The sequence below is a fragment of the Panthera onca genome, chromosome B4 (genome assembly GCF_046562875.1).
Source record: "Panthera onca isolate mPanOnc1 chromosome B4, mPanOnc1 haplotype 2, whole genome shotgun sequence".
Taxonomy (NCBI): Eukaryota; Metazoa; Chordata; class Mammalia; order Carnivora; family Felidae; genus Panthera; species Panthera onca.
In genome coordinates, this window is record NC_138345.1 from 6,881,096 (window position 1) to 6,897,469 (window position 16,374).

Genomic DNA, 16,374 nt, shown 5'->3' on the forward strand with positions numbered 1-16,374 from the left:
ACTGATCTATAGTGACAGACAGCAGAAAGGTGGTTGTCTTGGGGACATGGGAGGCAGCAGTGGAGGAGTGGCAGGGAACGATAAAGGGGAGTGAGGAAATTGGGGGGGGGTGATGGATACATTCATTATCCTGATTGTAGGGATTGTTTTAGAGAGTATTCGTGTCTTAAAACTGATCAAATTGTATATTTTACACAAGTGCAATTTATCGTATGTCAATTACATCTCATTAAAGCTAAAAAATTTCTTTTTTTTCAACCATAAAATGAGTTTTATTTTCCTGGGAAAGAATAAAGGACCTGATAAGCAGTTTTGGAGACTAACACGATCACTGTGCTGTCACTATGAAGGGTCGGGTCAGAGGCAGGCAACCCAACCGAAGAAGCATTCGAACGAGATATCAGAGCTACTCAAATGATAAAGACCCTTAAGCAAAAGAAAAAGCCAAACAGCAGAGACTTTTACTTTACTACCTCAGGCAGCTAAAGAGATATAATAATAACCCGCGTCTGAGTGACTTTTTTTCCCTATGAGTTTGTATTTTGCTTTCAGAGAAAAAGGATCTTAGGAAGGGAAAACTTATTCATGCCACAAAAGCGCTTTTGCAGAGGACTGGTAAACCCACTGCGTCACCTGAAATCAAGAGCATCAGTTACAATGAAAGGAAACCCGTCTACAACTACCCAGTAATGTCAAAAAACTATGGTTTTAAGGATGGAATCACTCATTTCGATAGCATACAGGTTAAATGGTCTGCAGAAAGATTTACCTGGTGCTGGAATTACTGTTTCTAAATGAGTCTGGTCAAGTTTCAGCTTGTCTCCGGAGTCGATCATCTTGACGACAGCTGTGTATTTGTCAATTACTTCCTGTCATGTGAAATCAACACTTTTATAGTAGCAGAAATACTCGAACACAAACTTCAAAGGACAGAAATAGGTAAGATGAAAACAAACGGCATTCCAGTCAAATGGGAAGAGTAACTCCTATCAACGACACTATTTTACAGATTCCATATACGACTTCTATGCTTCTTAAAATTTGTTTAAATTTCACTACATTTTCCACTTTAGTTCCAGTCTATTTAAGACACAGTTTTACATATTGGTTTCAGGTATACAGGATAGTGGTTCTATGCTTCCTAATAAAGAATTCAGTTCAAGGCCGAGTGAGGCTTTTCATCTGCAAAGAATAAAAGACTGGTCGGTGTTCTTAGAACAAGACTTTGATACACACAGTGAGAGGGACAATGCTCAGCTTCGAGTACAATACAAGGGCACTTACGCACGCACAGTGCTGGGTGCCAGAATAAAACTCTTAGGGGACGGCAAAGAGGGAAAAGGACTGGAGCGCTGATTTTCAAATTTTCAAATCTTAGAGCGGCTGAAAGTCTCCCAGGCAAAACACAACAAGGAAGCCCTCCTTGGAACTCCAGGCACATAATCATATTTATTGCCCATTGTTAACAAAGAGGATGCATCTCACTGATTAGCAAGGCCTGCACAGTGAGTGAGGGAGTTTACGTGGCACCCGTGGGACTTCATACATATTGTTTACTCCAGGAGGAAAGCACACGGTATGTATAAATATAAATTACGGTTGCAAAGGAATCACTTTTCCGCCAATTATGAAGTCAGCTCTCCTTCTACAGAACCATCAAGAACCTCAGACACAATGCTTCTGCCCTGAGGACTTGACCTTTCAGGAATACCAAAAAGGCTTTATTCGGTCAATTTCACAGAGTCCACTCGCAGCCTCACAGCCTTACCTTAACAACACCCTTTCTCTTATGATATTTCTCTCCGAGTTTTTTGGTTATAATTTTCACAATGATTTCCTAGAAAATAACAACAAAAAAATAAAGATGAAAGACAGAAGTTATCTTCTCTGTTTCACTCCTTCATTTAAACCATGCTCGCCAAAAATCATAGCAAAGTGTAACTGCTCTGCTAAGGAAAAAATCCGGGTGTTCTAAGCCTTTCCAATCATGGCAAAACGTTCCCTGAGTGACCTTTTATTTCTTCTTTCTCCCTTTATTCGATATGGTTACCGAGAAGGAGAGAACACCTGTCTCGAGGCTGATTTCCACACTGAAGGTCCCCTGAAATCTAGGACTTTTCACCTGTCAGTCTCAACCCTGTTAATCCAGGTCTTTCAGAGAGAGCTGCTTTCTTTCCATTCAAGGAAGTGAAAGGTGCCAAAGATATTACACCGTTGGTGTTCAGTGCTGGTAAAAACTCGGATGGCAAGTCTCACTGGGAATTGCAGGGAAATGTCTTTGAGCTTATGCATGACATTTTTCCAGAATGTTCTCTTCTCGTGATGTTACTCTGAATTTTTGATACACACAGGATTCTTCCAGATTAGCTCCAGCTAAAAGTATCGTTCTTCTGAACATCTAATTCTCAAGTGGGAGAGAAATCTAGGCTTATTTCATATTTGTGCATTCTGGGTTTGCTTCTTTATCATCATGTTGCTGATTTAGATTAGCTGTCTAATGGCGGATTGGGAAAAATAAATCGCCTGACTTCATGCTACAGTCACTATAGCGATTCTGAATTTGCTACTTCAAGTGAATATAACAGAGGTACTAGATGGTCACGAGTACTTCACTAAGCCAGGCCAAAAATTATATTAATCAAAATTCAGTGAGGACTTTGGGGGGAGGGTGTGGAACTGTAGAAAGACATGCTTAAGAGAAAACGTGAACGGTCTAAGACTTTCTAAGTGAAGCCAAATGATGCCAAAACAGCTTCCCTGACTTAATCAGAGTATTTCTGGCCTCAATTTCTCAAAGGCCCTCATGGGTACACACTCATAATCTGAAGCTAACTTATTACATCACTGGACTTACTGACACTTGCTCACACAATAGATCAGTTCAAAATATTTCTTTACTCAGTTTAAACACTAAAGCTCTCCGATCTAGCTCGAGGGACTGCTGGTTATTTTAACAAACATACTGCCCATTTCAACATAAGAGACACATGGAATCATCGTGGCACTGTTGGCCGACCCTCCCTTTGAATGTAACACTCCGTAAGAGGAAGTAGGAAGAGAATTTGAATAATCTGTTATAAGAGAATTATCAAACAGGAAATATAATTGAATTGGAAGTATTATCAATGGGAAGAGAATTTTCGGACTAGCTAAAACGTAGAAAGCGTTGTCTTTTTTTTTTTTTTCTTTTGCTTTTGGTTTCCTTTCTTTTTCCTTTAAACCAATGGTTCGTAAGGAAGGGCGTACATCAGAATCACCTAGGAGACTGATGAGAATATGCATTTCACCCCACGAGATAGGATGGCGATAGTAGGAAAACATATGTAATTTGGAAACAACACTTCTCTAAAGATTTGCGAATTACTCTCTGGGTAAGAACAATTGCTTTCAGGAAAAAAAATTGTTTTTCTTCCTTTTCTTTTTTGAGAGTGAGAGAGAGAGAGCACGTGAGTGAGCAGAGGAAGGAGAGAGACCCTTAAGCAGCCTCCATGCCCTGTGTGGAGCCCGACTAGGGGCTCTATCCCACGACCGTGAGATCATGACCTGAGCTGAAGTCAAGAGCGGGAGGCTTAGCCAACCGAGCCACCCAGGCGCCTCTCGACTAAATTCTTGATTACATTTTCATAGACAGTAATCAAACTATTAATACTCAAATGCTAGCTACTGTGATGGAGAAAACACACAAAACTTCCCTTCGGCCCATCCCTTACTAATCGTGACCGACCCGTGCTACAGCCGGGGAGTCCGGGCGCCTGAGACATCACAGGAAGCAGCACATTCACTCGCTCAGAGCACAGCCTGCCGAATGAGACTGCCAGAGAGAGCTGGCTAAGTGCTTATTCTGCGACCCTGGGGAAATCCCCCAAATGCTTTCTGCCTCAGTTTTCTCACCTGTAAAATGGGAATCATAACAATAACTACCATACAGGGCTCATATAAGAATTAGTTGAAGTGATTCATACAAAGGATTCATTCACTATATAACACAGTAAGTATTTCCATGTTAGCTGAATTACTGCACGATGCTTCCTGTGGTCACCGGGTGGAAATGCCTCCCAGGTAGAAGACCACAGACTAAGACATGAAATCACTGATCTGAGTTTCCAAGCTAGAGGGAGAAGGACCACGAAGACCTGAATGAGAGCTCACGACTTCCTGACCATCAAGGTTATTATTAACCTTATGTTTCTAATCAAAATTATCTAAATGACACACTCTCACTACCTTTCGGTCTCCTGTCACTGATCAAACCAGCTTCTCAAAGAATAATGAAGGCACCCTGAACGTCTTCTGAAAATTTCACATCTAAGCTCAAAACAGAGCATCAGCAAACTATAATAATTTCTGGCAATTATTTAAATATTTCAAAATTATTATCTTAAAACAATAGAACAATAAATACACAATAAAACACAAAGCTCTACTTGAGTTTGTAAAATTAAAACCACCTTTGTTCAACAAAGTACCTAAAGGGATAATCTAAGTTCAATAAGCTGCAAACTGAAAACAAATACTTCTGCTTTCACAATTCTACATTTCAGCCCCATTTCTGAAAACACGACCCTTGTCTTCTAGCAAACACTGGAAACGATTCCAGGCTTCAATTCAAGATGTCCACAAACAAATCTGGCATTAAACTCAAGGAGTCTCACCAGCCTATAAACGGGAAGTTACTCTCTAGTACAGGTGTAACTGATAATTTAAGATCGGATGAAAAGAAAAGGCAGGAAGGTCTATCCATAGGATTTAAGTATGTTTGAGAAACTTAAGTCATTTATACCAAATGCTCTTTGAATCATTCGCTCTTTTTAAAAAGCGTTTAGAACTTGAGAACTCCAGCTGAATACGTACAGGCTGTAGCCAATAGTCTGTTCGGGTACTTCTTTTTCTTTCCTCCTCGATCTGTAGAACACATAAGACATTCACAGAATTCTCTCATTAAAATCCTTAATTTATTTCAAATACCATTCTATTTAACAAAAGAACACCATAAAACATATGCCTGAAAGGGGCTCCGTGTAACTTACAAGCTCTGACAAATACAAATAAACTTTTTTTGCAATTAATTTTTGATTTCAAAAAAACACTTGGGGGACACCTGGCGGGTTTAGTCTGCGAAGCGGGCTACTCTTGATCTTGTAGTTATGGGTTCAAGCCCCATGTTGGGTGCAGAGATTACTTAAAAATAAAATGTTTAGAAAAAACAAACGAACTTGATTTGATAACAACATGTGATGAAGCAAGTCAACTGACCAAGAAAACAAATACCAGCGGCCTCTACTTGGTCAACACTTCAAGGCCATCTGCCAGCGCTATACTGCCCCCTCCCTTCTTCCCCCCACGTGACTGTCATGAGCTGGAAAACAAGCAATGTTTTTGTGGTAAAAACATAACACGGGGTGCCTGGGTGGCTCAGTGGATTAAGCGTCCGACCCATGACTTCAGTTCAGGTCCTGATCTCACGGTTCATGGAATCGAGCCCTGTGTCCGGCTCTGTGCTGACAGGGCAGAGCCTGCTTGGGATTCTCTCTCTCCTCTCTCTCCTTCCCTCCCCTGCTCCTGCTGTCTCTCAAAATAAAGAAACATTAAAACAAGCACCTTAATACACACTTAATACCAGTTTTGCACAGCATGGTTAGTTCTATCTACACTCTGATGGCAAAAAGGGGCTTCTCTGTCTGATAAGGACAATAAATCCTGTGAATATAGGGGAAGAAAAATATAACCTGGAGAGACATAAGCAAAAGGGCGTCCAAAAGAAGAGTGCCGTCTGGTCGCTGTGGGGCTGTATCACGCCTCCTTCTTCCTCAGCTGTCTTAAGTGAACCCTAAGTACCAACTTTCGAGGGGCCAGAACACTGCAATTCTTTGGTTGGTAATAAGTCTCATTTTAATTTCTCCAATTTTCCAATATGAACAAAGAGCATTCTAAATTTAGCATGTCTCACCAAGCAGGTAGATGTAGCTTTCCATTTGACTTTGAATTAGATTCAGAAACTCTGCCATGGCCTATTAAGACATCTAAGAGGTCACTCCCCCTCCTCTCTCGAACCTCAAATGCTACCACTCTTGTACTCATCACGCTCCAGCCACGTGGATCTTTCCTTCATATGCTTTGAGGTTGAGATCTTCCCTGCCGTAGCACCTTTTCCCAAGCTCTCCCCCACGGCCCGCCCTCTGACCTCCTTAGCACTTAACATTTTGTCATAACTCACTCACTGGTTCACTTGTTCGTGGGACGTCCCTCTTACTAGCATGACACACAAGGACTGTATTTTGCTCTCTATTATACAGACACAGGACCTTGCACAATGCCCAGCACATAACACAACTCAGTATTTGCTCAGTGGCGGAGTGACCGTATCTCAACTTTTTAGACTGGCCTGCATTGTAGGAGCGCCCAGTAACGGGCAAGACCAAATAGCTCCCTCTCAACCCTTCACAACTGAAGAGGAGGGTTTGGGGAGACTAGAGGAAATGATAATACAGAAAAAAAAAAAAAGTTAGCTTCTTATATCCATTTATTCTTTCTCTTCACCTGTCCTTCTCCTTTTCTATTTGGTTCACAAATTGATTGATCAGGTAAGGCTATGTGTGGAGAGGGAGCGAGGAAGATGTAGGAATATATTGGGGCACTGGGGTGGCTCAGTCGGTTAAGCGTCCGACTTCGGCTCGGTCAGGATCTCGTGGTTCGAGAGTTCAAGCCCTACGTCGGGCTCTGTGCCGACAGCTCGGAGCCTGGAGCCTGCTTCGGGTTCTGTGTCTCCCTCTCTCTCTGCCCCTCCCCTGCTTGTGCTCTGTCTCTCTCTTTCTCTCAAATATTAAGAAAAATAAATAAATTAAATAAATAAAATAAAAAATAAATAAATAATTTAAAAAATTAAAGGAAAAAAAAGGGAATATATTAACAACCTCCTGCAGCACTGCTCTAGAGCTGCAGGTAGATTTAGGGCCAAAGTCTGGCCCCAGATCCCAAATCACAGGTTTCCAGTGATTCATCACATAGGCCTGGCATCAGGTTCAGTCAAATAAGAAGTACGTCGTGGCTTTCTCTTGCTGGCCGGGGGGTGGCAAATGGAAGTCAGAGGCGACAGGAGAGCGCAGGGTGGTGGGCGGGAATCCGTGGAGGACGCCAGTCTCACTGAGCCACGGAAGGTAAACAGAGCTGCTCCTTCCTGCTCTCGACCCCGCCGCAGCCCTTCTGCCTGAATTCCACTGACCGTGAGCACACGGAGAGTTCTAAAGGCAGCACTTGAAGCGAGAAACTAAACTTTGATGGGGGGCTTCCAACTCCTTTAGTTCCATCTGATCTACACCCCTCCCCTAGCCCAGTGTCTACACAGCTTTTGACTTTCAGTAATCTAAGAACTGGCAAAACTACCTAACCTTCCTCAGTTTGAACTACATCATTCCTCTAACAGCTGAAAAGTCGACACGCGGCTGGTAAACTATACCTCCATGATTTCATCGAGCGCGGATTTCTTTTTTTTCTTTTCTTTTGATCGAGCTGTGCTCTGGGAAGATTCTTTTCGCTTAACTGATGCCGCATTCCCGACTGTCTTCAACGCGCTCGGTCCCAAGGAGCTGGCGAAAAGAAGAGCCATACCTGTTAACAGACACTATGCACAGGCTTTCCAACGTGCAGAAGAACAACACAGGAAAGATTTGTTACACGATTCATTTACAACAGGTCAGTCGAAACAATAAAGGACCTGTCTCTATGCCTTACAGGACTGTGAGCGCGAGAACACGTGACCTGTCCCGCCGTAGCGCCCTCCTCCCCCTCACCCCTTGTCTTGGCGCCAACGGTGATCAGCACGGCCGAGTGGTGGCAGCGTGGCTTTGGGGTTGGGCAGACCAGGGTTTAAGGAGACTTCTGCTTCTGACTGAGCGATTAACCTTTCTACACCTGAGTTCCTCATCTACAAATCAGGATAAAAATGGGACCCGACTCATAGCTCACTGCAAGGACTAAGTAAGATGCGTGTAAAGAAGTCTCGCATATTACTGCCAGTTCTATTTTCTGAAGGCAAAAATCTCAACAGGTCACTTAATTTTTGATTGCTCCCGCCTGCCTAGAATTGACGGTGTAAATTCTAAAATTTGCACCGCAATATAAAATTGTCCCCACTGGCCCAAGAATGCTATCTCTAACTTATTATATACACTGGCCATTCTGAACAACTCATTATTGATCGAGCCACGCCGTGTTTCATGCCTTTGCAGATTTACACGTGCCTCTTTCATACGTAGAACAATCTCTCCATTTATCTATCTCCATTTGTCCCAATTCTGTTAAGATCCTTTCTTCACGAGGCGTCTTGGATCTTGCTGTCTCTGTGGCGTGTATCACACTCCACTTTGCATTGTAATCATTTGCATATATGATTTGTACATGTAATCAGGTGTGTATGTTTGTATTTACTTATTTTTTGTTGTAAAGGAGCAGTAACCGTCTAGTGACTCACATAAAACACATGCTCAGTTAATATTTGCTAACTGAATCTTGTCAGTCTAATCATTTAGTTTGTCATATCTGCAAATGACGAATAGACGAAAATATGTGCATGAAGCCCCTATGGGGATAACCAAGAGAAAAGTGTGATTAACAGAAAAACAACCTTGAATTATTCTTTGGACTTTTTTTTAAGGCATTTAAAGACAGCACTGGACTTACTGGCAGCCAGGTCACTCTAACGAGTCCTGTTCAGCTTGGAGTCAACTATGATCCCTACTTCTCTTCTGCAGTTCAGGACCCCCTGACTCGGTCTTCGTGGAAGTTCATGTTCTCTCTTTACCTAACTGGAAGGTTTTCAATTTATCCTTTTGAAATGTCACTTGCTGGGTTTTGTCCCATAAGTCAATCCTCTGAATATATTTCTAAGTTCTCATTCTGTCAGTGGACACATTTCCCAGGTTTGTGACAATTGTACATAACATACATTTGGTTCTGAACAGATTAAGCCCGTATAAAGATAAACGCTTCAACTTGCTGCTTAAAGAAAGGTTCTTTAGGGGCACCTGGGTGGCTCAGTCGGTTAAGCGTCTGACTCTTGATTTCGGCTCAGGTCATGATCCCACGGTTTGTGAGTTCGAGCCCCGTGTCAGGCTCTGCGCTGACAGCGTCCCTCTCTCTGCCCCTCCCCTGCTCGTGCGCTTGCTCTCTCTCAAAGTGAATATTTTAAAAATGAAGCAAAAAAGTTTCTTGAGATTTAAAAGTACCTTTAGCTAGAAATCCACGAAACTTAGCACTAATTCCAGATCACAATCTACCACACTGTGTCCACGTAAGAGGCGCTAATAACCCTAGCAAAAGGGGAATGAGGTTTAAGTGGGTAATTGGGGGGGTCTAGTGATTACGTTTACAAACCACCTATTTCCTCCTATAGTCAGTGCTTATGTTTCTGCTTTCTGACCCTTTTCACATTCTCCATAATTCCCCAAATTTGATCAATACTGAGTCCTCGGATACATTGATAAATTATTTCGGTATTTCGGTATTCATCTCAACCTGGAATCTTGAGACATTCTTCTTGAAACTAAGCGGCATAAAAAACAAACAACCCCATTAATAAGTGAGCAAAAGGCATTTCTCCAAAGAAGACACGTAAATGGTCAAAAAGTCCATGAAAAGATGCTTCACAACACTAACCATCAGGGAAACGTAACTCCAGAGCACGTGAGACAACACTTCCCATCTCTTAGGATGGCTTGTGTAAGAAAAATACAGAAAAGAGAAGCGTTGGTGAGGACGGGGCGCCCTGGAACCTTGTGCACTGTTGGTGCAAATGCACGACTGGAGCAAGTGCTATGGGAAGCAGCCAGGCAGTTCTTAAACAAAGCAAGCGCAGGGCCATCCTACAGTCGAGCGACTCCACTCCTGGGTGTATACCCAAAGGACTGAAAGAAGGGACTCGAACACGTATCTGTGCACCAGTGTTCAGAACAGCATTATCTGTGATCACCAAAAGGTGGCAATGACTCCAAATGTCCAATGGCCGATGAAGAGACGAACAAAATGTGGTCTACACGACAACAGGAGAGTATTCAGCCTTAAAAGGGAGGGAAATTCTGACACATGACCACAAGGTGGATGTACCTTGAGGACATTACAGTGAGTGAAAGAAGCCAGTCACGGAAGGGCAACCTCTGTATGATTCCACTCGTAGGAGGAGATTAGAACAGTCACGTTCACAGAGACAGAAAGCAGGACAGAGGTCACTGGGGTCTGGTGGGGTGGGAAACGGGGAGTTAGGGTTTAACGAGTACAGTTTCAGTTCGGGGTGACGAGAAAGTCTGGCAGATGGATGCTGGTCACAGACACAATGTGAATCTATTTGCTGCCACTGACCCGTGCACTTAAAAACGGTCAAAATGGTAAACGTCGTGTTATATATATTTCGCCGCACAAAAACACCTAAACTGAATAGAAAAAAGAGTCTTCTGTCAAGACAATTTATTTGGCATTGTTAGATGTCTACAAGGTGACAAGCAGCGGGGATAAAAAGATGAACAGAATAGCCCATCAGGATCTCACCACAGGTGGGAGAATAGACATGGAAGGGTGTCCCGGGAAGGGGGAACGGCAGACACCGAGAAAAGTCAGGGTGAGCCAGCACGGCTCGTCTAGGACAGCACAAATAATTTAGCAGAGCTGGAGTACAAGTGGTGGGGGATGCACCGGATCACAATGGTCACATAAGAGCATGGAAAAAAAAGACAATTTATCTCACAGGTGATGACCAAAGATACTGAGTCTTTAACAAGAGAAAGAGGGGCACCTGGGCGGCTCCGTCGGTTGAGTGTCCAACTTTTTTTTTAATTTTTAAAAAAAATCTTTATTTTTGAGAGAGCGAGCGAGCGAGGAAGGGGCAGAGACAGAAAGAGACACAGAATCCGAAACAGGCTCCAGGCTCTGAGCTGTCAGCACAAAGCCCGACACGGGGCTCGAATTCACGACCTGCAAGCTCATGACCTGAGCCAAAGTCGGACGCTCAACCGACCGAGCCACCCAGGCGCGCCCCGACCATCCAACTCTTGATTTTGGCTCAGGTTATGATCCCAGGGTCATGGGATCGAGCCCTGTGTTGGGCTCTGCACTGGGCACGGAGCCTGTTGAAGATTCTCTGGGGCATCGGGGTGGCCTAGTGGGTTAAGCATCTGACTCTTGATTTTGGCTCAGGTCATGATCTCTCTGTTTGTGGGTTCAAGCCCCACGTTGGGCTCTGCGCTGACAGTGACACAGAATTCTCTCTCTCCCTCTCTCACTGCCCCTCCCCTGCCCACTCTCTCTCAAAATAAATAAACTTAAAAGAAAAAAAAGTTTCTCTCTCTCCCTCTCCCCTTCTCTTCCGTTCATGTTTTCTCTTTCTTAAAAATAAATAAATAAATAAAATAAAATTTTAATTGCTTATTAAAAAAAAAGAGAGAGAAAGACATGGTAGGGCTTGACATCTAGATCCTTCTGCTTGCAATATCAAGATTCCGTTAGAGCTAAAATGAATGATGAAGAATTTAAGAAATGCTGACAGAAGACATTATGAAGGACAGAAATCACTAACACAGAAACCAGAGAAATTATATTATCAAGAAATTAAAAAGTTGGGCTTTTTTATGTTTATTTATTTTGAAAGAGAGAGAGCGAGAGAGGGCACGTCCGAGCAGGGGAGGGTCAGAAAGAGAGGGACACAGAGAATCCCAAGCCCAAGCCAACGCACAGGGGATTGATCTCACGAGCTGAGATCATGACCTGAGCAGAAATCAGGAGTTGGACACTTAACCGACTGAGCCACTCAGGCACCCCAAAAAGTTGGTATTTTGAAAGAGTAATGAAACAGATACTAAATTTGAGAGGCTAGATAAAAAGGAGAGTCTAGAAAAATAAAAATGATGCAAATTATTGAAATTCATATGATCAAGATTATATTGCAAAGTTGAATAAACTAATGACTGTCACAAAAGTGTTAAATAGTACATAAATAGTTAATAGTAATAACTAAATAGTAATAACTAATAGTTATACTAACAGTAATAGTATTACTATAACTAATAGTAATTAGTTATACTAATAGTAATAGTAATAACTAAACAGTAATACTCTTATTAACAGTAATAACTAAATAGTACATAAATAGTTAATAGTACATAAATAGTTAATAGTAAAAGGTATTCCCTTGCCAGCTGACACTAACACAGTATTTTACCAAGCTTTCAAGAAAGTGATAATCCCTATCCTGAAAATACTGCTTAGAATCAAGAGAGAAAACCTATACAAATCATTTTAAGAACTTAACATCGCCAGAAGCATAGGAAATTAAATATCACTCTCAATGACGGTGAAGTAAAAGGCAAGAGTCCATTTTTTTTCAGCTGTGGACTACATTCAATCTTCCCACTAGCTGCTCTCACCATAACAGCCCTCCTCCCCCAAAAAGGTTCTAGTAGAAGGTGACAAACCGAGACAGTGAAGATGGGGCTAAAATCAAGGCAAGAAATGAACAGTAACGGATTGCGGATGGAACGTTCGCTCCTAGAAGGGCCCTAGAATTCTGCCATCAGTTAGTAATAACTAACACAGTTAAAGAAGAGGAGCCCCAAAACAGAAATGGGAACCGAGTAACCTGTGTTCAAAGCCGGGAGGAGCAGGGCTCACCTCCGTGCCTCAGTATAGCCTAAGACACCCATTTTTGCTATCTAGATCACTTCATTCATTCTGAGCTTTAGCTATACAAGAGACATAAATCGATAGGAAAATAAATCCCAACCTCTATAAAAATGGGCCATAATGTCAGAAAAAGGAAATTTAGATGAGTCTTAACATTGTATTATCTGTGACGCCATTTACGCGTCCGTATACACACTTGAGACTGAACACACGGAACTTGGTCAAATAAAACTACTTTTATAATGACATCAAAGCCTGGCGTCGGGGTGCAGGAGGCTAAACAGCAGACCCCAAAGATAACCGGTCCTCATCCCTGGAGTTGATACATGCGACCTTACTGGGAAAAGGGTCTTTGCGAACGAGATTAGGTTATAGATTCTGAGGTGAGACTATCCCGGGGTGCCCGAATGGGTTCTATACACATGCATCCTTTCAAGAGGGAAACAGGCAGACTTGACGCACAGAGAAGGTGGGGCAAAGAGAGATGTGAAGACACTGCTCTTGAAAACTGAAGGGTGCAGCCACAAGCGGAGGGATGGCAGCAGCCAGCGGAAGCCGGAAGAGGCAAAGGACGGATTCCCGCCGGGGCCCGCGGAGGAAGCACCGCCTGGCACGTGGCCTGATCTCGGCTGGCGATTCTGACTTCACGCTTCTGGCTTCCGGAAACAGAATAAATTCCTGTTTTTTCAGGACACTTGGTTTCTGGTCATTTACAGCAGCCACAGAAAACTAATACGAGAGAGACCAGTTTGGGGGCCGCTGGGACCAAGTTTAACATTTATCTACACTTGGGAATAACAAATAATAAGGGAGACTGGAGGGAAACACGTACAGGTCTAAAACCATAAGGCAACGTGTGATCTGACATATTTAAATCTGTCTTCCGGGTCCTATCAGACCACTACTTTGAAAAGAATTTTCAAGGGTACCACGTGTAGAACCCAGCTGACCGCTTCCTTCACGATCTCTAATGTAGGTGTCAATTCTGAAATATTTCGACCAAAGTGAAGACCTCCGGCCAGCCATTCTGAAGCAGTATTACGTGCTCCCTCAGTCTGTCTAGTTCCTTCAACTCTCCTCGCCACTTACTTCGTCGTGTAAATAAATACTCGCCTAATAAATTAACCAGAAAACCTGAGTTAGGTCTTCAATAAACAATATGTAAAATACTAAGTAAAATAACAAAGATTGGCCAACTCAAAACTAATTTCTGGTAGATAATGGGAAGGTGTCAGGAGGAGGTGCCTTCCTGAATATCTTGTCTTTTTTTTTTTTTTTATCTTCATAAACAACTGGACACACTGCGCATCACAGATAGTGAGCAGAGATGTGGTGAAAGAATGTCTAAGAACTGCAAGAGAAGAGAATGTGAAAAGTGAGAAGTACCTGACTACATGCTGTTCCAGGACTTGGCAAACTACAACCTAAGGGGCAGATGCAGCCTGCTGCCTGTGTTTATAAATAAGATTTTACTGGAATACAGCCACGATCGCTTGTTTACATATTGTCTCTGGCTGCTTTCTCGCTCCGATAGCAGCTAAGTGGTTGTGACAAAGACATATGGCCAATGATGTCTAAACTATTTACTGTAGGGCCTTTCCCAGAAAAAGCTGGCAAGCCCCATTCTGTTACTACATCGCGTAGCCCGGAAGGCAGTCGTCACTGAGTGCTGACCAGGGCATTTACACTGTACTAGGTGCTGAGAAGTTAGGCGAATGACTTTGTCTCTATTCTCACAAGATCTTAATACGGTAGACAGAACAAAAACTGTACACTCCAGCTAATATTTAAACTTGAGACGTGGGCTCTGATAGAAAAACAAATAGCAAAACAAAAGAAAAAAAGGAAAAAGAAAACCAAATAGCACCGCAGTAGCACAGAAGGAATTATTAAGTGGAGAAGGACTCCCAGAGAGACAAAGATTTGTCATGGGAAGCACGTGATCAGAGTAGGCCTTTCCTCAAAAGGGGGAATCATATCATCATAGGCAAATCAGGGAAAAAAACAGTTGCTGAAAAACACAACCACCACCAAACAAAAACAAAACGAAGAAGAAAATTACAACCAGAAAAAAAAAAAACACCCACAATACTGCAGCTTTTAAAATGTAGTCATCAACATTTCACAGAAATCCTCGAGTTCTAAGATACCTATTCACGTAGCTCACCTTGATTTGGATGATGTTGCTGCTGAACTACATGCTCCTTTATTCAAATTGAATGTAACTGGAAGAAAAAACAGTGCTATAGTTTGTTACGCATTTTACACGTTTCATTTCCTACCCATGCACACACACTTCATTTATACATATATACGTATATATTTCAGGGAAATTATAACACTTCTCAGATAAGATACCACACCACATCCACACAGAAGTTCCCGGACGGTCGGCATGAACGAGAGCTGGAATGCTCCTATCCAGAGATGATACACTCCTGCAGAGAAGCGCACTGGGCAGATGCTCGGAGCTGGGAAAGGCTGCCTTGGCTGTTCTCCACCTCCACTGTCCCCTTCTGCCCTTGCTAAGGGGACAGAACTCCAATTTTGTTTAGGTGTTCACACTTCTCACACTGTGTCTGTATCCTCTGTAAATTTGCATGTTGAAAACCTAATGCTCAAAGTGATGGGATTAGGAGGCGGGGGCAGGGGTGGGGGGGGGGAGGCTTTGTAAGGTTCTTTTGCTCTAAAGCAATCAAAATAATCCCGCTTCCTTTCCCAGCGACTGCCTTTGAGGTGGAGGCTGATAGGGTCTGGCCAGTGACATTCAGAAGGAAGTCTGCTGGCCGGAGGAGTGTCTTCTAGGTAAAGTTTCCTGGCTCACACAGGGGACTCTAGAAGAGATGCCCTCTGTCATCCTCTGGACAATGCTGGGTCTACATACAGTGGCCGAAAGTGCCCACAGCTACCTCGTGTCCCGCTGCTGACCGATGGCCTGCCCCTGGGACTCTTGTTAGAGCAAGCCATTTCCTTACTACTGAGGCTCCCTTTGGTCAGTTTTCTTACTTGTAGCTGAAGGCATCCTACCCGGTTCATCGTTACAACTTTTTCACATATGGGCGAGAACAGTGCGATCCAGACACAGTACAGGTCTTGCTCCCAAACCTGTTGCTAGTTTTTGGCAGGGCCGATAGGAAAGCATCCATATTAGAAGAAGAAAAAAAAAAGTAAAACTACCTTTTTCTTCATCATTTTCTCTGCTTAATTCCGTAAAAACAGGAGCCTCCTAAAAGGAAAAAAAAAAAAAAAAAAAAAAGAGTGTGAAGCTTTGGTTTATAGTGTATTTGCCATCAGTACTCAGTAGGCCCAGGTGCTGACTTCCTACCCATTGTTGCAAGGCAGCTCCAAATACAAGTGCAAAGTGATTAAGATCCTAGCCAAGAAATGACACGTACCGCAAACATCCTTCCACTGAGCACTATTCCAAAGCGGGGAGAAAGTGACTTCTCTGGACCAAACTGCAGAAGTTTACCTACATCTGTCTTCCTGCTACAATTTAAAATGGAAACAACATAAAACAATAAACTTTAAAAGTTTTAGCTAGAGGATTACCTTAAAAAAACAAAACCTTTCTATATTGTGGGATGGTTTACTGTTAAGATCGAGAGTCTAAGACGAACTCAGGAAGAAGTGCAGGTAAAACCCACCTCTGCACGGTATTGGCTCTGTCGCCTGCCAATCTCACAATCTCCCTTATGCCTCAACTATTCT

General features: G+C 42.8%; 1 protein-coding gene across 3 annotated transcripts in view; it reads right to left on the bottom strand.

The window, feature by feature from the left end:
- The window catches only part of KIN (Kin17 DNA and RNA binding protein), a 40,629-nt gene that overhangs the window by 10,979 nt on the left and 13,276 nt on the right, over positions 1–16,374 (bottom strand). For 2 of the 3 annotated variants that reach the window (XM_078450459.1, XM_078450458.2), the window contains exons 6-11: positions 15,841–15,889; positions 14,831–14,888; positions 7,454–7,583; positions 4,852–4,902; positions 1,769–1,837; positions 770–869 (exon numbers count right to left, since the gene is read on the bottom strand). In XM_078450459.1, coding sequence (XP_078306585.1) covers positions 770–869; positions 1,769–1,837; positions 4,852–4,902; positions 7,454–7,583; positions 14,831–14,888; positions 15,841–15,889 — 457 coding nt within the window. The remainder of the gene's footprint in view (positions 1–769; positions 870–1,768; positions 1,838–4,851; positions 4,903–7,453; positions 7,584–14,830; positions 14,889–15,840; positions 15,890–16,374) is intronic. The other variant, XM_078450460.2, reaches the window with a different exon arrangement.